The following is a 22035-nucleotide window of genomic DNA, read 5'->3' on the forward strand; positions in this document are numbered from 1 at the left end:
GACATAATATTACTTTTTAAAAAAAATAGATAGGTACAGCCGCACGGCTATACTATTTTTTTTTATAAAAATAAAGAAATATATAGCCGGGCGGCTATGCTATTTCTTTTATATATAAAAAACTAGAAAAACAGTGTATAGCCGCCCGGCTATACTATTTCTTTAAAAAATTTAAAAAACATAGTATAGCCGATCGGCTATACTATTTCTTTTTTAAAAAAAATAGAAAACTGCGTATAGCCGCACGGCTATACTAGTTCTTTTAATAAATATAAAAAAAACCGTGTATAGCCGGGCGGCTGTAGTATTTCTTTTAAAAAAACTAAAAACCCGAGTGTATCCACGCGGCTATACTATTTCTAAAGGCGCTAACCACATCTGGTTTTTTTTTTCAAATAAATAATATAGCCGCACGGCTATACCGTTTTAAAAAAACCATGATATGGCCGCAAGGCGATACTATTTAAATATGTAATGGTATAGCCGGGCAGCTATACTAATTAATTAAAAAAATAAGAAAAAATGACCCTCCTAGTTGCATTAGTTTATACTTTATAGATATTAATTTGGTATAGCCGCGCGGCGATACGAATACGTACATGTTTTATTCAGCAAAATTTTAGCAAATTACAACTTAAAGTTCGGCCACTATATAATATTTCAAGCTATATATTTCTAAAATAAATTCTTTAATGCATTTTATACTACGGTTTAATAGGGCGCTTGCCCAACAACGTCATGAAGAGAAGCCTATGTTGAAATCTCCATTGATAATGGAGAAGCAAATGGCTGCCATTTATACTTATAAAATTTTCTACAAGTTCCAAAAAGAGTTGTGGAAATGTTTGGCATGCGTACTTCAACTTGCAAGAGAGGATGACAATTTATGCTTTTATAAGGTAATGGAGAGAGAAATGGATGGTAAGCTTCAAGTTGAAGGTGCGAGAAGTCATGGTTGACAAAGTTGCAGACTATGCTTCATGTACATGTAAGAGATTTGAATTTGAAGGAATCTTATGCAGGCATGTGTTGGCATACATGAAAATGAAACAAATTGAGTATTTGTCAAATAAATATACGTTAAAGAGGTGGACAGGCCGGAAAATCTGACATAGTTGTGGAAGAGGGTGGAAGGGAAATAACTGAATGTGGTGATAATTCATTATTATTGAGGCAAACAAGATTGTCTAAACTTGCTTTTGAGCTTATTGATGGTGCCTTGGTATCTCAAGAGACAAGTTCTTCTAGAAAGTTTTGAAAGTAAGCGAGAAAAGATAAATTTTGTGGTGCGTAGTACTAGTAACAATATATGTGGAGGTAATAATGAAAATGAAACTAGTAGTTATCTTTCACCACATTTGAATGACCCTCTTCAAGTAAGGGCGAAAGGCTGTGGTAAACGATTGAAGAGAAGAAAAGAGAAAGCAATGAACAAGAGTAGACGTCATTGCCATGGGTGTGGACAAACATGACACGACAGAATAACTTGTACAACTCACATTAATTAGTAAGAAACTAAGTTGAATTTTTTATTTCGATTTATTCGATTATTTTATCTTAAATATATAATTTCTTATTTCTTATGCCGGTCCTCTTTGTGCAAGGATGCAGAAAATATTTCACCCAATATCAATAATGGTTCTGTGAAGTAATAGTCGATGCCTGTGGAAATTGAACTTTGAATGTAGTTGTGGCTGGATTAGTTCATTATTGTTCAAGCTATAATTTTGTATGAAGCTGAACCCACAACATCAAGTACATACGAAGACCAAGTAAAAGCCAAATCCAAATCAACGAGGATGTCCCTGTAAAAAGAAATAGAAAATTGATGTAGACAAGAAGGGAAATGACGTATTGCATATACAGAGTCACAAATAGCAATTGATGAAAGCATCGGATGAGAGCGCAAGGAAGAGAGGGTGTTGTGATGGAAGAAAGAAACAGAGGTTAGTGGATTGGAGGTGTAAGCGTGGGAAATTTTGGCTCTGATGAAAATACTGAAAAGCTTTGTACTGGAGAAAGTCCCTATATATATAACGCGTATAGCCATGTAGCTATACTATTTAAAAAATAAATTATAAAAAACTAGTATAGCAAAGCGCCTATACTATTTATTTATAAAAATTAAAAAAAATTAAAAACCAAGTATAGGTGTGCGGCAGTACTATTTCTTTTTTTAAAAACTATTTCTTTAAAAAAGGAGTATAGCCGCATTTTTTATTTTAAAAAAACCGTCATATAGCCTCGAGGCTATACTATTTAAATACATTAAATAAATAAATAAATAAAAATACCCTTCTAGTTGCATTAGTTTATACTTTATAGATATTAATTTGGTATAGATGCACGGCTATACGAATAAAATATGTACTTGTTTAATTCGGAAAATTTTTGACAAATTACAACTTAAAAGTTCGGCTATTATATAATATTTTAATATAATTTACAATAATATGTGAGATTTATGTGTATAATACGTGAATTTTGTGTGTGTTATTGAAAATTTTGTAAAAAATATGTTTACTGATCATGAAAAATATGTATGTACATGTTCAATACGAGTATTGTATGTTTGCTTCTTAAAAAACGTGAATTTTACCAAGTCTTTAAGATGTATACAAAACACGGATGTATTATTGAAAAATAGGTATGTACGTGTATAATAGAGTATTAAACGTGAAAGTGATAAATTCTTTATACGTATAATAACTCTGGAAAAGTGAAAAATCAAAAGGGGACAATACAGACTCAAGTAATGGCCTAATAACAATGGATAATACTCTAAACTAATCTAATAGATGAACAAAAATTGGGGAAACAATATAAAAGAAAAAGAGGATCCTAGTATATGTATAGAATAAAGAGTATAGTCGCTCGGCGATACTATTCATTAAAAAAATTAAAATAAAGAGACAAGTAAAGCCGCTCGGCTATACTATATCTTTTTAAAAAATTAAGGGAAACCGAGTATAGCCACGTGGCTATATTATTTATTTATTATCCCCAAACCCTAAAACGATAAGTGATAAATTTATTTTTAATTAAAATAAATAAATAATATAATATAACAATTAACTTATTTTCGATTTCTTTCCTCTAATATACTTGCTGCATTAAGGATTGAACGGATAATCAATTGTAAATCTGCTATTCCAAAAGAAAATGTGTTTTCTTTGTGGTAAATACCAAATTGAAATGTTGCACCTCACTGGCTTTTAAGTTTTAACTTGGGCGAAGATACACTAATAATAGCAAGGTTGTTTTTGGTTTTGATTACTTTCGCACTGGGACTTTCCTTCAAGTTCAATAAAAATCATACATTTTTGTACCTTGGATATGACTTGATTACAATTGAATTTGCCTAAATGGGATTATAGTATTATAGGGTCAGATTCTTTCTTTCTTGTATATGGCATTCAATTTAATTTCATGCCCATCCCTTGCTTTCAAAATAAAAATTGCAAGTTGCATGGGATACCTTAATACCACAATAATGATCAACATTCAACCAGTTTGTTAGGCTACATTTATTTTGTGTCAATAGAGGTCTCTAATTACTGGACTAACATTAAGAAAATATTCAATGTGTGTATATGAGTTCATTATTTTATAAATAAATAGGGAATTCGGGGCGGGTTTGGAAGACTCTTCCTCAACGGGGATGGGGATGGAAATTCCCCGAAATTTTTTATCGAGGATGGGGGCGGGGAAGGGGATGGAGATGGGGATGGTGTTGCCACATCCGGCCCCTAGCAGGCCCGTTGCCATCCCTAATTTGGGGTGGCTTTGGGAGGCATTCCCCGAAAATTCTAATCGGGGATGGCGGCGGGAACGGGAATGATATTATCATACCCAGTCCCGAACCGACCCGTTATCGTCCCTAGAGAGACCAAACGGTAAAATCAAAATTTACAACGATATAAAGACCGGGCCCCTTTAAACAAGACCAACCCAAATTAACTTTCTTTCTACGCCTAGAATGGGCTTGGAGACCCAAGAAAATACAGAAGGGCTTTCAGACGAACATTGGGCTTGAATTTCGACTGGCCATACTTGCATATTTTATTCTGTTGGACCTTATCAAGTATGCGTTAATATGCTCAGTTGTTCATAAATGATTATACTATGTTCCCTCACAAAAGAAAATACAGTTTTGTGAAAAATAAAGCTCCATAAACATAACATACACCATTTCATTAAAAAGAAAACATAAACAATTTCAATGGCGAACTAGCTGTTTATTAACATACCACTCCTGCACTCATCTAATAACAAATTATCATAGGTAAGTAAGTGATAGAATACTGAAAGAGAGGAAGGGTTAAACCTTTCTTTTTTATAATAACTAAATGGGGTTAAAACCTTTTTTTTTTTTTTAGTAGAAAAAATTAATAGCCTAAGCAATCTATAGGTCTCTAAAAGGCTAAGTATTTTCTAAGGTAAGTATATTATATCGTCAAAGTTGACTTGAAAAACTAAAATATATATGCAAGTAGTTATTTTTTTAGCCAATGAAGAATATCAGACTCATCGAAAATATGCAAAGGACACGTAGTTTTTCTTTTTGAACCGATATAGTGTCAAGCTCACATAATAATTTGTGCGTGGGTATATCTAGACATTGTAGTCCACAAGCAACATTGTTTGCTAGCATGTTTGAAGGTAAAACCACATCCTAAACCTAATTATATGAAAACTATACCATTCAGTTAGGTGTTCAAATTTCTTTGTATTAGTTGAGGAGTTGAAGATATCACAATTCATAGAATCATCATCATCATTATTTGGCTTCCACCAAATGCTTCTGCTTCTGCGGTTAGACAAGTTTGGATGGTACACGCTAAGAAATTCGGTGGTCCGTGACCCATTGAGCATTGCCCAACCTATGAGTAGCATATAGCTCGTTAATGGCGGGGCGTATATTTCAAAGATGACTGTGCATTTCCAACGGCCCCTTCCCTTCCCTCATCACGTTTGAAATTTCCAACGGCTTTAAACTTTCATTGCCAACTGCCAGTTAGGTCGGCTATTGCTTAAACTTCAAGTATAATTCATTTTTCTTCTAAATTTTGCTTTTTCGAAGTAAAGCTTAACATTTCTTCAAAGTTGAGAAAGGCTAAAGCCAAGTGGAGCAGAGGAAGTTAATATTTGGGAGATTCACTATTATACCCAATATGGGGGCCCAAATTATAAAAATACCCTATATAAAATGGACTTTAGAAACACACCCAAAACTCATTTACAACATAACAAAAAAGCTTTTAACTTCTTATAAATTACAAAACTGCCATCAATTTCTTAAAACAAGCCCAACCCCAAAATCTCATAAAAATACCCAAAGCACTCAATAGGGCATCAAAGTAATTTAATAATCAATATTAAATTCAATAAGGCTAGCTATCATTTTTTGGGTTTTTTTTGGGTTTGTTTATAGGAATTCAATTGTGTAGGGTTTATTTATAATATTAATGCTAGAAATGGGTATATCACTAAATATCTCTTAATATTTCATGTTATTCAAGACTCATCTGATTGAATTGTGACTTGTGTTAAAGAAAATTGATCAAGGTAGAGGTAGTGTGCTAGCAACTTGCACCCGAATTATTTCCCTTGTTGTATATTATAGAGTAATTTAAATTATCGTTTTGTAAAAAATAAAAAATAAAAGTTATAATAAACATTTTAATATGAATAGTACATGTGAATATATTGAGGGACCATTTAAGTAAATTTAGGTTTTAACCAAGCAAAATCTTTTTCAAAAAAAACAAAAAAACCTCTTAACTTTCAAACCAAAAACATACAAATATAAAGGATTCTTTAGAAAATTCAAAAATAAATAAGGACAATTTTATTCATTTTAATTTATTTAAATTTATTTTAAAAAATTTCTCCCTCCTTTCAAAGTCACCCAAGAATTTAGTCCAGAGGATTCAAACCCCAACTTCCAACAACCCACACTTTCCCATGTAAAGTCTATAAACCTCTTTACATCTCAGCCACGTTGACGCGATATCGTATCTTAACTGCTGAAGCTGCCAAATTAAAGACATCTCTTCCTAAATACTTTCAAAGTCTATCAACAAGTCAATTTAATCACCAGCATTTTCCTCACTGCCCTCTGCTTATCTCTCCTTCCATTTCAGCTTAACCTTGGCTTTGCTTGTGTGCATGTTTCAGACTTGAGATATGGCTTCCACCTTTCTCTGTGCTCCGCTTGCCATCTTGCTTGCTATTCAGTCTGTCTCTGCTGATCCATTGGGCAGCTTACTTGCTCCTATCTTCTCTCCAATCTTGGGTTTGTTTCATTTCACTCTTCTTATATCATCAGTATTTTTTGGTTTGGGTTTTGTTACTTTATTTATTTATTGGGTTTTCTTTGATTTTCATAAATTTTTTGGGGATGTTGATTTCCGATAACAGATGATGTGTGCAAACAAGTAGAATGTGGAAAAGGGACGTGCAAGCCTTCTAGCAACAGCACTTTCCTTTTTGAATGTGAATGTGAACCTGGGTGGAAGCAGACTTCTTCTGATCACCTCAAGTTTCTCCCTTGCGTGATTCCCCAATGTAAGGCCTCCATCTTTCAATCTCCCAAATGAGCATTCAAATAGATTATGGATTATATGTTGTAAAAGCACTCATTTGCTGTTTATAAGTCAAACAAATTTGTTATGGGAGTGTTTGCTTTTCTGTATAGCACGTGCAGATGGAGAAAATCTTAATACTGATAGTTATTGGTTTTATAGTATTAGGAAATCTTAGTTTAGATTTAGAGACCAAGAGAGATATGACCTTCCAATTGTAGGGAAGAAAGAGAGAGCAAGTTACAACATAAAGATTGATAAACCAAAACATAAGTACTTTTTGGGGTACAATGAAGTCAAAGTGTGTCCATGACAGGAAGCTCAGCCCGAAAATCGTTAATAAAAAATGCCCATTTAATTCAATTTGGTAGTGCATGTTCTTCACAGACTAACCTTGTCTTGGACTCCAGTCATGTTGAAATTTTTTTGGCTAGGCTTAATGGAGATAAGCATACACATGTAAAGATAAGATTTTGATATCCTACCTATAAGTCAAAGATTGGGATCATAATTCTTCTTTCCTTTTAATTGGTGGATATACATCCTTGGTTTTAGATATTTACTTCCTTTTGTTATTTGGATACTTTCTTGCTAATATCATGGCTTTGATGATGCTGATGGTTTTGGATGTTTATAGGTAATCTGAATTACTCCTGCACCAAAGCGCCAGCCCCTGAACCAAGCAAAGCCAATGATTCATCAATCTTTGATCGTATTAACTATTAACCCCTGTACTTTTAAATATATTTATCTATTAAACTATCACCAGCCCTACACACTGCATAATGTTGTTTGGTTTTCTTTCCTAGCACACAGTCACGCATTTTATAATTTTGGTCTTATAGCTTGCTTTTGGAGTTATTGTGGACGTGGATCATGCAACAAGACATCAAAATTCACATACAACTGCGAATGTGCAGAAGGTTATTATAATCTTCTAAATGTCACTGCCCTCCCTTGCTTTGAAGATTGTAAGTGCATATACCTAGAAGCTTTTAAATAATGATGCACTGATGAATAGTTATGCAACAATTGTATATCAGAAGACAGTGTCTGACTTGAGTTTCATTGCATTCATTAAGGTGCAATCGGGATGGATTGTGCAAACCTTGGGATTTCAGTGTCAAATAAATCTGCTGCTTCAGCACCACCATTAGCTGACAATGCAAAGAATCAAGGTGAGGCTAGCAACTCAAGCAAGATAATTCTACATTACTTTTGTTTTTTACTGTCTGATAGTAGTTCCAGCCACGGTTCAATACATAAAGCTCAAATTTGGAGATCCAAAAAATTTAGATAAACAATTATCTTATTCAAAACAGCATGTTTGACTCCCTTGTGCCGATGAGGTACTCTGGAAGATGTTAACAACCCGGCTTTTTAAAATCATTTGATTAAAAAGATTGACCAACAACAGGATGGTTCATACTTGACTTTGACACTTTTAGGAGCTAATTTACTCATCAATTTTTAGTTGAATGGCCTCCAACAGCTACATCAAATTGAGTATTATAGCTTTTTTACCTTCGTATTGATGATCACGCGTTCACTCCGTTTTGTCTTCGTGTTTTCTCATTTACAGCTAGCTCAATGGTACAAGTAAACTCTCCTACATTGGTGATCCTGATGCTGTTTGCTGCTATGCTATATTGGAAATAGAGAATTAGTTGTTCCAGGCTGTTTTTCGCACCACACCTTTGAACCCGTGGTTGATTGCTGCGGTATTTATTTGATATCTGCTGACAGATTTAGTTAGCTCTCACGTTTGGATATAGATTTTCCAGTCAGATGAATAAGTTACAAGATGTATTCAGGGAGGTGCTGATCTCATTCCTAAACTCATTTTTCACACATAGATAGAGTGAAGAAGATTTTTGTTTGTTTTGTACATAATTGATAACCCTGCTGTTGCTGGCTACTGGAATAAGAGACATAAGTTCATGTTTACACTTGGGTTTTTGAACTTCCTTTCATGATATTTGTTTTGGTGGGGAAAGAGACTTCTCTCCTCATATTTGCCTCTGCAGTTGATTGAACCTGATTGCAGGGTCAGATGCCAACCTTGAGCAATCCTAAGGGTAGACTGCAATTTTGAGCTCAGAAGGGAAAACTATTCATGATTATGTGACCAAGTATTCTAAAGAGGCCAGGACTCTCTTCTACAATGTGGGGGATTTTGGTGAGGAGGTTGAATGAAGGGTTCAATCCAACCATTCAATCATTAAAAAAGTTCAAGTCCAATATTTTTTCTCTCTTGTTGGATTGTGGGGATTGAACCCCTCATTATAGCACTTCTGGGGACTCTTATATCAACTCTTTAACTTTATATTTCAGAATGTGTTTGGGTTCAAGTTCACCATGCATGTTCCAATTTGTTTGGGTTCAGTCCACTTTTTCTCTTACATCAGTCCCAGTCATGAAGACCAAGGCCGTTGCATACTTGACTTAGGCCCAAACAATTTTTAAAGGCCTATCATTCATTACAAAGGACAGTTTTGTTTTGTTTTTTTATAGCCAACATAGTAACATACATATGGAAGTTGGCTTGGGATTATAAACAGAAAAAAGATATGACTTTTGCATGAATTTTCAACATCATTTCTGTATTGACCTTATCTTTGGTTGGTTGTTTTTGGAATGGAAGGAAAAGATTCTCCCTTTCTTTGTGAAAATTTGGAGGGAAATGGACGAGAATTGGATGGACCCTAAGACCCAAACCCATGAATCTCACATTTTCCAATCTTTGAATGGAAGGGATGGGGAAGAAAATTTTCTCAAATACGCCCTCTTCACAATATTCAAGTTAGGAAGAATAATATTTTTTGTGTATTCAGAATTGAGAGATCTACAACTTTTACTTTTTCACATACTTTGATCTACTTTCCTTCCAAATTGTAAAGTTGAAGATACATGAAATCCAAAAACCTAAATAAATACTGTCTCAAAGTTCACCAATCAATCCCTCATCAAACCCTTTGAAAAAGCAAACAAGAAACAACCAATAAACTAAAGCCTAAAGGCAAGCTACCCTTGTCCCTTGCTTGTTGTGACCCCCCAAATCCCATCACATTAAATCTTAAACCCCATATGACCTTTGCTCAGCTCACACCTCTCAATCGGCGGCGTACGGCCCACCATTACAATTTACAGGCATCATCACACAGGTCTGCCAAAGGCAGAGGACCCTTGAATTTTTATGTCATTTTAAAGGAACCCAATTACACTTTTCCTAGCATTTGAACTACAAGTGAGCCTAGCAAAGTGCCAGTCAGTGCCACCATCCCTCTCTCATTTTTCTCTTCGAATGTCGTGTGAATTATTGACGTCCTCTGCTTTTTTCAACTTCTTGGTTTTTGTTCCTCTCTCTCACTAGTCACAATAGCTTTCCTTTTCTTGCTCCAAGTTCAATTCATGCCCCTTATGCATCTGCTCATTTTTGGCAACCTCTTTGAAATTTCTAGGAGAAGGGGGCCCCTACCAACCCTTGTTTTAATGTTGTTGCTTTGCTACGTTTGTGTATGTATGTAAAATTTAATCTCTGTTTTTGGACTGTAGCAGTAAAAATTGTTTGAAGTCTCCTGTGGCTGGCTGGCCGGCCTTTGGAAATTGGATCTACAACAACTCTACATGTCATTTCCAACAGTCCATGTCTCCGCTGTAAACCTTGTCAATCATGTCTGTCTAATCTTTCATCATCAAATAGGAAATAAATAGTGGGCTGCTCTCTGCTTTTTAATTATGATTAAAAAAAAATCACAATTTTCATCCCATAATCCAAAAACAAAACAAAAAAAGAATTTATGATATTTATTTCACGAATCAATATCGTGAGTGTTGTTGACTTGAGTCCCCACCATCTCTTCGTTTGCATGTCATCAGATCAGAGCAAGTTAGTCTTATCCATGTGGCAAATATCATGATTGCAAAGTTGGATTAATATTATATAGTAGTTGTAATGCTATTGGAATCTTGGAGAACCTAGGATGTGCATACAACTTCTTCCCCCAGTGGCTTTTTGGGGCCGTGAGAGGCTGTAACCCATTACTACCTCTCGGAGTTCTTCTTGAGAAAAAAAACATAAAATGGAATAATAGCAAAGATATAAAATTTAAGAACATTTACCATCCGAAATCCTAGTTACAATTCCCTGAAATATCTTTTGTATCAAAAATTAAATTCATGTTGGCCTATAAAAGTTGAATATATGTGAATATTCAATCAAATATCAAGAAAATAAAGGGTTTGTGTGGTGTGGAAGTTGGCCTCTTACTCAATCAAATCCATTCGTTTCATGGACCATGATTACGTAATTACACGTACCAAATTTATTTTCTTCCAACCGAGTTGGATAGGCAATTGGTAGGACAACTTGTAATTGACAAGTCATCTCATAAGTCACATTAGGGCTCTCACAAATCACACAATATATGCAACTATATAATTAAGACATCGAGGAAGCTTTGTTGACTTATTAGTATCACAAGGTGCTTTGCTTTGGTGGAGATAATCAAAGATTCCAATGAAGCTCAAGTTGAAAGTTTTTAGGGATGCAATATAGAGATGTTGGTTTCTTCACTATCTTTTGCAGGATGCCTTGTCATCCACACAAACAGGGTGTAAGTTGGTGGTGGGTTTTAATGCTCCATAAAATCATCTCCTTTCTTCCCTTGAGTTTATAGTTCTGTCCCATCTACTCATCACACATCATGCCATGTCGATTCTTTAACATACCTTGAGCTACCTGCAAATATCAAAATCCTAGCAATTGGCCCGCCATTGCAAGATTTTTTTTTCATTTGATTACTTTACTCTAAACAAAAAAACCTTGCAGCTGGTTAAGAAATGAGACCAAAATGGCAAAAGCGGTAGTTATTTACTTATTAGATTTATATTGTCAAACTATGAATCAAGACGAGCATTGTAGCTAGTGCATGGGGTCACTGAGAAACACGCGTATTATATGAATTTTAATGATGGAAAATGAAATCCTTCTGTCTGTCCCCAGTTCCATACACCACAATGGTTTAAATCTCTCTTTATGTTGTTATTATTATTTATTAAGATAAGATGTGTGGCTCTTTTAAACAAAGAAAACATGGCTCCTAGATCTCAATCAGGGAATGCATCAGTATAAATGACTGAATTAGAAAGGATGAAAGCAACACAATCTCTCTTTCAAGTATCAATTTTTGCTGTTTGCTTTGACTATTATCTAATGCCGTAGGTGTATGATTTTCAAGCATTAAATGTAGCTACTGGCCTGAGACATAGTAAACCAAGATAAGGACAGTCGTTTGCTAGGCCTTCATGAGGACATAGGGGAAGGATGGTGGTGATGTCGAAATGTGTGGAGGTGGACCGTAGGTGACTACCGGAGGTATTATGTCTCAGAATTTACTATCAATACGTTTATTGATTGCAAGGCAAGATCTAACGCAACGCATATTAACAAGGGAATTCAATACGTATTCCAAATTCATCGTGGTGGTAGCCTAATGATGCTGTGGGGAAGCAAATTGTCGGAACTCACATAGCAAATATGTCGGTATCGTCTTCAATTGCGTGGTTTAACTAAAAGGTTCCATATCAGTATGCGTGGTTTTTTTTTTTTTTTTTTTTGTTGTGGTGCGAAAGAAGAACTCATTGATAACAATTCAGAGGATACAACCATGTCATCGTTTACAATTGATTCCAGCCAAAAGGGAACCTCTTCAATCCAAGTTACCACAGTACTACAATTAAGAGCATGCTTTGCTAGAAAATGCGCAACTTGGTTAACCCCTCGTGGACTAAAAGAGATAATAACATATTCAAAGTGTTGCAGACTCCTCTTAATATCATCAATAAGATGCCCAAGACTCTTCATCGTCCTTCTTTACATCATTTACCACCCCTTGTGAATCAGATTCAATTAAAATGGAAGAAAAGCCAGCATCCCGAGCAAATTTCATCCCGAAAAGAAACGTCATGATCTCCGCATGTTTAGATGAGGTGGCACTGGCAAGAGGAAGGGTCATAGCCGCCGTCACTTCCCCTTTGTCATTTCTAACAACAGCGCCAATTCCACCCACATCTGTTTTAGAAATAAAAACAACATAAACATTTAGTTTATATTTACCAGCTGGAGGAGGAGACTATTTAATTAATTCTTTATTTATCAATTAATGACTCTTACAAAATATAAGTAAGATTTCTTCGTAATTCTAACATGAATCAATTTTTCAACAAATTGAGTAACAGTTTGTGTTTAATATCGTGCTCAGAACCCCACACACAGATGCTCGCTCTCTCCTAAGTTTGGTTTGGATTCATCAAGGTGTTATTATACAAAAGCATCGAAATGGGTAGCTAATTATTATCCCACCAATGCTGCCTGCATTACCATGTTAAATAATTAGTACTAGGGATGCCATTACCAATGCACCCACAAAAGCCAAAGCAAGTTGTTCTTCCTCTCCCTGCCACAACCCATTTCACACCCAAAAACTTTGCACGGGAGAGCAATTGCTAAGCGAAAAAATTATCTTACATGTTATTATGTTATTGATTTGAAATAGTAAAAAGTGATATTTCTGTTGCATGAAAATCTTTCTCATTGCCCACCCACCTACCACTCCATCAACCTACAGTAAATTAATGTCAGTATAGCTCTCAACTCTCAACTCTGTAACCAAATTGTGTAAATTAACTGCCGTCCAGACCCTTTTGGAAAGAAAACTTTATGAAAATTACCAATAAGAAAGTCAAGAAGGAAAAAAAAAACTTCTGGTTTGAACTCTCATCCTTGAACATTTGGTATGTAAAAGGAAAAATATTCTCTTGAGAAATGAAGTATTGTCAACTTTTTTTGTCCATCCATAAAAATTAGGGATTAAAGAGTCGAATTCCAATAGTAGATAATGTGAAGAAAAATATGATTCAAATCATATCGATTGAGCATAAGATTTAGGCTGCACAAACTTCCATAAACTTTCTCATTAGTCTTTTAAGTAGTCACTTAGCAGTAAAGTGTTGGCATAATGGCATCCAGAATCCCACTATTCACACACAGCTAGCCCATATATTTGACCACAGTAAGACACTTTTCCACATTAAAGTACAAGATAGCACAACAAGGTGAAGAAGAAGGAGAAAAGTTGACAAGGGTAATATTGGAATTTGAAAAAGTTCAATCCATAGGGAAGCATAAAATGGAGCCTCTGCTTGGTTAGTGTCTGCTTCATTCATTCACGAAGAAGAAACCAAAAAGTATAAATAAAAGAGAAAAAGAGGAAAAAGGCTGCATACCCTACTGTTTTTTCTTTGAGCTTTTTGGTCTGAAAGGAAGAAGATGAAATCAAAAGAGGGAGATGATGACGTTAGCCAGGCACGCCAACACAACACGCCCCGTTTTAGCCCAAGGTGAGGTGAGGACCCAACGAGCGACAAAATCCCAGAGAGACACTGCCAAAACAAACTATACTAATAGAATCAATAACAGTTTTCCATTTTTATTTTTATTTTTTCTGTCAGAGGCTCTCTTACATATTTGTCTCTCTCAAGTGAGCCAAGGCCTGAGGGCCTTGTTGGAAATGAATTTTTCAAAGCATTTTCTGGCCCTACGTGGCAGTCATCGGTGAGGTCCCACGTGAGCTGGATGGATCGTGTATGTTTATTTGATTTTGAAATCTTTATGGACTGACAAAATGTTAAGGAATGTTACTATTGAAACCAAGAAAATTGAAGAACCAAACATCTAATCCAGTGAAAGAAAATTGGAGAAGTCATGGTTTTGGGGTCAACTCGTGAGTACGATTCAATGAAGGCATGGTTGTTTCTTCTTTTCTTTTTTGCTGTAATGAAGTCATTTGAAAATTCTTCTAAATGTGGCATGGGTTTTTTTCATTAGAGAAAATATATGTATTAAATCTTTGTATTTAAGTTAGAGTGAATCCAATGATTTAACAGTTATGACTAAGTTCACACTAAATATGAATCCATACTGTTGAAAAATCCAACTTGATGCATCCTTTTGCATAATTCATTAACTAATGGCATGCTTACTTACCAATAATAGGTATGGGAAGAAAGAAAATGATTCTAATTTTTGACTTCTCCGCATTTACTAATACACAAGGAATGAAAAAACAGGTGGATCTTACTTTAAAATCCGTAATCATATACCTTTAAAATTAGATCAACTACCAAGGTTATTCTCATTCATGTGTTGATTTCATATGGTTAGTAAACAACTTAATGGGAATGACTTCTTCTCATACCAATTCTTTACTTCCCCTATTCCTAAATTCCATGATTCCTTACTTCACTCGTTTATGATAAGTAAACATGCCGTAAAAACATCTCGAATGTGAATTGACTAATATTTTATATATGAAGTCGAATGACACATTATATAGACCCGTCATCAAAGCTCTATCAAAACTGAAATCCGGAAAAACAAATTCTCTCCTGAGCTTTAAGCTTAGTCCAAGGTAATATTACCATTGACATCTTCACAAGCATCCAAAAATTATTAAACAAAGATGAAAGGTAATGCAAACGAGATACAAAAACGAAGTCTCGAATATTTGAGAGATGGATAGGCAAATTAAGGGAAAGTAAGCTCAATAAAAATCTTTTTTTTTTTCTTTCTTTCTGTTAGTTATTCGGAAAATTAAAGCAAGTTGGAAGAATAAAAAACAAACAGAAAGGCAAAGAGGCAAAGGACGTTGAATTCAAAGAGGCCCTACTTTTGGTACTGGCATTGAAATTCCTTGTGTTCATGCAGCAAGCACTAGCAGAACAGGAGGAGACTGATCATCAGAAACCATGGGACCCAAGATTACTGGAAGAACATCATTCTTTGCAGGAAGGCTGAACCCAACCAAAACCCTTAAATCAGCCACCATATATACCATCTGATCAGTCTTCGAGTCCCTTTTCTTTTCTTTATTATTTATTTTTTTAATGTATGGAATGAGCTGATTCAATTCAATCATGGATTGTGGGGGGTGGCAATATTTTTACTGTAAAGTTATATACAACCATGCTTCTTTTTTTTTTTTTTTTTAAAATTTATGAGATAGGGGGATAAAACTGAAAAAAAACGACAACTAACTAATACAAATACAACCATGATTCTTTGAGGTTTATATCCATTGTGCAAATTAAGCCATAAACAAAGTCTCTTTTATTTTTCTTTGAAGAGTCATTTGTCACATTATTTTTTTAGTATAACAAATTTTCGTTCATAAAATTTGAACTCACAATTATCTATCTCCCAACAAGGTAAAGACTATAAAAAATACCATGCTGATCAAGTTGTGGATTTTGTGTGTTTCTGTTTCCCCTTGGTGGGGGTTTTTTCACTGTAAAAGTGTTGAACAGAAGCACAAAACTGAAATCTGAAATTTGACATCTGAAATCTGAATCTGATCATTATAATTGAGAAATACAGAAACACGAGGGCAATGGTCCATATATATAATATGGTCCATATAGTAGATGTGGAAGGTGCGACTGCCCATGATTGATCATCTTCACCATTCATTCACTGATAGCAGCAGCTTAATTATGCATCTAATCGCAGGTTCCTCCTCATCACCTCAGTCTTTCTATCTCCTTGCATTGCAATTTGCATGCATTTTGTTAATGGCCCATCTCATTTAATTCTCCAGATGGATACAGTTCACTAGCTCTACCTTGGGTCCTCCATGCTCCAAATGCCAGCCCACCCACCCCTCTTTGTTCAATTGTTCTCACACTTATTATGCAATTATTTTTTTAAACACAACTTCTTTTTCTTATTATTGATATACATAATGATATGTTTTCACTTTTGCAATTGTTCATGCCCGTGCAATTTGAAGTCTAGTGGGAAAAGGGTCTTAATTTACAAACAGGTAGTCTTAGGCTCGAACATTTATGACATTTTGTGACCTTAGTAGTGCATTGGTGAGAAACCCATGAATTTCGAATCTTTTCATGTCTTATCATAAATAAATAAAATGTCTTTCCCAATTATTTTTGCATTTTGTCCACTTTTTATTTTTTATACAAGCAATATCAGAGAGAGAGGAGCATTCTAACGCAGAATCTCGAGTGCATGGATAAATACTCTTGACTTCTTGAGCTACAAATCCCTTACTTTTGTTTTTAAATTTATAAGTTGTCAATCTACAACTCGCTTAGGAGTTTTAATATCTACAATATTTCTCCTAATTGTTTTCATAAATAGCACCACACTATCAAGAGTTTCAAGGAATGTTCGAATTATGATTAAACTCTTAAAGAAAATAAAATTCCACTTCTAAGTTTTCTTGTTTTTAATAACAAGACGTGAACATTTACTTATTTCTTAGATAGAACAGAAACTTGCCATTTCTCAAGTTCCCAACGAAAATGAAATATTAAAGTCGGTCTTCCAATTCATTTTTACCGCCAACCGACCCAAAAAATAAAAGAAAAACAAATTGTGTCTTCCGCTCGGTTCGGAGAGAGAAACATTGTACAATGTACAAACAAATCGAGCCATATGATTTTAATCAAATGTCGTTCCGGAAAATGGTCAACACGCTGATTTGCAGCGCGTGTTTCATAGCTCTCTCTGCACCTAGTCACACGATACATACCGAGCCAAATCACAGAATGTTATTTATCAAACGTATTCTTGAAAAGCCTCAAACTTAGGAAGACTGTGTGTTATCGAGTAAATGAGATACTGAAATGCCCTTATACTTAACACACCTACAACTTTATAATACTATGTATTTATGATGTTTAGTATTTTAGTATCAAAATATTTTTAAAAACCCGAAAGCGAGGCCTCGCTTGTCAAAGACGGGGATGACGATGAGAATATCAAACCCAATATCGTCTTGGTTTGCAAGTGATTACGATAAGTTATCCCTGTACTTAGGGTCATATGTTCAAATCCCCTCTACTATCGCTTGTATTAAAAAAAACACACACTTTTATTTCACTATTGCCACCCATAGTTCAATTTAATTTAAGTTTTATTTTTTTAAAAAAGTTAAAGATTGTGACATTTTTAGTAACCCATTGAAGTTCATGCATCAAGAGACTCAATATCCTAAATACACTTGGCACATGTTTAGATTACATCCCACAAACATTTTTAATGTTATAGAATATTTGGATCCTTACACCTAAAATTCTTCCAAATTTGTAATTTTTCACATAAAAATATTCGTCTCTCTGTCTCTTATCTCTGTTATAAAAATATTCATACAAAAATTCTACTGCCCATTATTTTAATTTTATTCTACTAAAATCCAATCCTCAATACGGCCGCTTGCTTTGTGTGTCTCTCTCTATAAAGCTGGCAACCTTCCCATTCACCTAAAAGAACCTCTCTCTCTGTACCCTTCTCTTACTCTTACCACTGAGCACCTCTTTGTAAACTGGTTCACTTACAGCCGTTTCAATTACCACCCACTCAAATGGACCCGGTTCAGGCCGCCATGTTCCGGCCACCGGAAACTCCTCGCGAACCCATGGAATTTCTCTCGCGCTCCTGGAGCGTCTCAGCTCAAGAAGTATCCAAAGCCTTATCTCCTTCCCCTGGCCAAGGCCAAGGCCCACTCTCAAAGCTCAACCTCAGCTCTGCTGTTAATGGCGGTGGTGGGCCCATACCTGAGGACTTGGCCGGAGAGTTAGACGAGAGTGCTAGTTTTTCTGGGAACCCATTTTCGTTTGCTTCCTCTGAGACCTCTCAGCTTGTAATGGAGCGTATTATGTCACAATCTGTAAGTTGGGTTGAGCAGAGTTGGGATTTTTAGCTTGGCATGTGTGGACAAATTGTGGGATTTTTTTTGGTTTGGTCTTGTTTTCTTGAAATCGATTGTGAAAGTCTTCTTTTTTCTCTTTGTTGTGTTTCTGGTATTGTTTTTTAGCTCCCTCTGTCCCTGTTTTGTTTGGCTCTTTCTTCTGTCATTGTATTTGGGTTCGGTGGGTGATGCTTTATGCCTCATTCGTCTGTGCCTCTCTTTTCTTGTTTTGGTGGCAAATTGACATTTTGTTTTGGGTTAAACTTTCCATTTCCGGGTCTTCTTCTTCTTCTTCTTCATCTTACTCTTCTAAAATAGAAACCAACCCACATTAATTCACTGTTTTATGTCACTGTTTTTACAGCAAGAGGTATCTCCACGCACCTCAGGTCGGCTCTCACACAGCAGCGGCCCTCTCAACGGTTCCTTAACCGACAGCCCACCTGTCTCTCCCTCTGAAATCGACGATGTCAAGGTTTGTAGGCTCTGTTTGCTATTTATTTACTGTTTTTTTAATATTTGTCGGCGACCACTGTACACGGTTGCCGGAATATGTTAACAACCACAAGAAAAGTACGAAAGTATGATATCTGGGTTTAAAGCACGAGTACTGGGTCGTCCCTGACTCACTCTGACTCGGTCGGACATAGTCCCCAGCTTTCCCACTAACCAACGTCCCTTTAATTATAAACCTCCAAAGATGACCAAATCCATGTTGTTTCGCTCTTTTCAATGCGAAAGTTAAAAGCTTTTGGCCCTCTGCTTCAGCTAATTAGAAAACCCATTTCATAAATCTGCGTATTTTTAGTGTTCGTAATTGGATTTGTTCTAACTTCAACATTTACAGAAACAGTCTTGGTTTTCTGTCTATTTACAGAGCTAACCAAGCATCATGATTCATTTTGGTCCCCCACAGATGAATTGGTCTATTTTGCACACACGGTGGTTATGACCCAAAATCTGTCTCTGTATTTAATTTATGAACCGACAGTGCCACTTCCTCGAGATCCAGTGTGAAGAAACCTATGGCTTCTTCTCACTCAGCTTTCGTTAGATGAGTTATGGACCCCAAGAAGCTGAAGTGGGTGTGTGATTGGTGCCATACACTCGTTACTTCTGTATTTGGGTGGTTTAACATTACATTCATACATATAACATATCCAATTGAGGACTTTCCATCAATGAACCAAAAATCACATTTTTAACATTCCTTTTAATCTCCATGCAGTATGGCCGCTCAAACAACCACCACAACACCGGATTTAGAGCCACCGGTGCTGGCGGCACCGCCACGTCCGGTGGGGGAAAGACAGTGGGTAGGTGGCTTAAGGATAGGAGGGAGAAGAAGAAAGAGGAGACCAGGGCCCACAATGCCCAGCTCCATGCTGCTGTTTCTGTTGCTGGGGTGGCTTCTGCCATAGCCGCCATTGCTGCTGCCACTGCCGCCTCATCTGGGTCCGGTAAAGATGAGCATATGGCCAAGACTGACATGGCCGTGGCCTCTGCTGCCACATTGGTTGCTGCACAGTGTGTGGAGGCGGCTGAGGCCATGGGGGCTGAGCGGGAACATCTTGCTACAGTGGTCAGCTCTGCCGTGAATGTCCGATCTGCTGGCGATATCATGACATTAACGGCTGCTGCAGCAACAGGTATATAATGTAGATTTGGTTTACTGTTATGGGTATAATTGGAATTGAAGTTTTCGGTTTTTTCTTTGTGTTATGGACTCTAATGCCCTTGAGGTTTGTGGTGTGGATTGCAGCTTTACGTGGTGCAGCAACATTGAAGGCAAGGGCATTGAAGGAAGTGTGGAATATAGCAGCAGTTATTCCTGTCGAGAAAGGGGTAGGAGTAGGTGGTAATGGTAATGGTAATGGTAGTAACGGTAATTCCAACAGTAGTTTCAGTGGAGAACTTGTTCCTGAAGAGAATTTTCTGGGCATCTGTAGTAGAGAATTACTTGCTAAGGGTTGTGAGATCCTCAAGCGCACCCGCAAAGGTAAACTTTTGTTTGTTTGTTTTTATGTTTTTCATTTGAAATCATTGCAATTATTTACCTCTCTCTATTGGAATTGAGTTGGAGGCATGGTTACGTGGGTGGAAGATGGAAAAATTGCTTCCATCTTCGATGAACTAGGTTGAAATCATTGCAATTATTTACGTTTGACGATACTTTTGTCCCTTTTTCACTTTGGATTGTGCTTAAATTACTGTATGGGGAGCTAGCGAGTGAAATTTGAATTTGCTTGGAGGTTTTGATTGATCATTTCTGGTTACTACATCCAATTCTCAACTGTTATAACTTTGTTCTGCTGAATGCCAGGTGATCTTCATTGGAAAATTGTCTCTGTTTATATCAATAGGACGGGTCAGGTAAAGTTCCTAGCTTGTCTATTGATTTATTTTATTTTTCTTTAACGTAGGGCCTAATAATTTGGGCATCAGTAGAACTTTTGGTCATGAATGTGAACTTCATGGGAAAAAAGGTACTCGCAGCAAAAGAGACTGCTATGATGAAAGAATTGGATCTGCCTTCTCTTTTCTCTTTTTGTGCTTTCTTTATTTAGTCTGGAACTTCTTTTTGTGCAGGTTATGCTGAAGATGAAGAGCAGGCATGTTGCTGGGACCATCACAAAAAAGAAAAAGAGTAAGTGACTACTTTTGTCTTTCACTAATAATTTGAGCAGAATGGAGGTGGGGGGGTCTTCTTCCATCTGGGGATTTGCAAAAGCTAGCAGTCTAGTGGGAAAAGATCAAAAGGATTCTTCTTTAATTCCATCTTCTTTTGAATTTACAGATGTGGTGCTGGAGGTGATTAAAGATATGCCAGCTTGGCCTGGTCGCCACCTGCTTGAGGGAGGTGAGCACCGGCGTTACTTTGGACTGAAAACAGTTATGCGCGGAGTTGTAGAATTCGAATGCCGGAGCCAGAGAGAGTATGATATTTGGACTCTCGGTGTCTCAAGGCTCCTCTCCATTGCTGCAGAAAGGCACAATAGACATAGGGTTTGAATTGTGTTCTCCAACAATATCAGAGGGAAAACATTTGGCAGATGGGGGAATTGGCAATAGGATATATGGCCGGCTAAAAATTTACATGATGAGTGGGTATTTTGGTACTTGGCTGTGCTGTTAGTTTGTCTTGCTATTGTAAAAAGGATAAATTAAAGGGTTATAACTTATCCCAATTGGCCCCTTTAGTATTGTGGAATATATATATATATATATATATATATATTTTGGGCCCTTGTCTTTCAATTTTAATGGAAAAGAAAAGAGATTGGAATGAGAGGTAGCAAGACCATGTGATCCTAGCTAGTCCTGTTTTTGCACTGTTTAGGAAAGAAAAGGAGGATCTTGGACTCAGGCAGTCAAAAAAGAATTGAAAAGAATCTCAATTGAGTAAAGAACAAGATACAAGATGCCCTTTTGATTTTTTGTTTTTTGTTTATTCATGTGGATTTTGCTTTTGACCCTCCTTGTTGAGTTTTTGGATTTAGTTTAAGGTTTTCAAGGTTGTGAATTGTCTTGCTCTTGGTCTGTAATCTTCCCACTTGATAAATTAGTTTTTTGTTTTGTTTAAGTGAATGGCGGGAGGAGGGCTTAAGAAATATTTAATTAGCTGGGAGGAGAATAAGAGGCTGTTTGTCAGAGAATGTGCCAAATAAATTAGTGGTAAA

At 36.2% G+C, this 22035-nt stretch overlaps 2 protein-coding genes across 2 annotated transcripts; both read left to right on the forward strand.

The window, feature by feature from the left end:
* The first annotated feature begins 6023 nt into the window (after window positions 1-6023).
* LOC117614098 lies at window positions 6024-8550 on the forward strand. The gene is made up of 6 exons (XM_034342791.1): window positions 6024-6298; window positions 6424-6570; window positions 7225-7299; window positions 7433-7558; window positions 7670-7765; window positions 8170-8550. Exons 1-6 carry the CDS (start codon window positions 6190-6192, stop codon window positions 8244-8246), a joined length of 630 nt encoding a protein of 209 aa, XP_034198682.1. The 5' UTR covers window positions 6024-6189; the 3' UTR covers window positions 8247-8550.
* A 9369-nt stretch (window positions 8551-17919) lies between these two features.
* On the forward strand, window positions 17920-21828 carry LOC117615250 (VAN3-binding protein-like). Its single transcript, XM_034344303.1, has 7 exons — window positions 17920-18334; window positions 18720-18830; window positions 19584-20004; window positions 20118-20354; window positions 20679-20728; window positions 20945-21002; window positions 21153-21828. The coding sequence occupies exons 1-7, from the start codon at window positions 18029-18031 to the stop codon at window positions 21365-21367; spliced, it is 1398 nt and encodes a 465-aa protein (XP_034200194.1). The 5' UTR covers window positions 17920-18028; the 3' UTR covers window positions 21368-21828.
* The last annotated feature ends 207 nt before the right edge of the window (window positions 21829-22035 follow it).

Source organism: Prunus dulcis, chromosome 1 (genome assembly GCF_902201215.1).
Source record: "Prunus dulcis chromosome 1, ALMONDv2, whole genome shotgun sequence".
Classification (NCBI taxonomy): Eukaryota; Viridiplantae; Streptophyta; class Magnoliopsida; order Rosales; family Rosaceae; genus Prunus; species Prunus dulcis.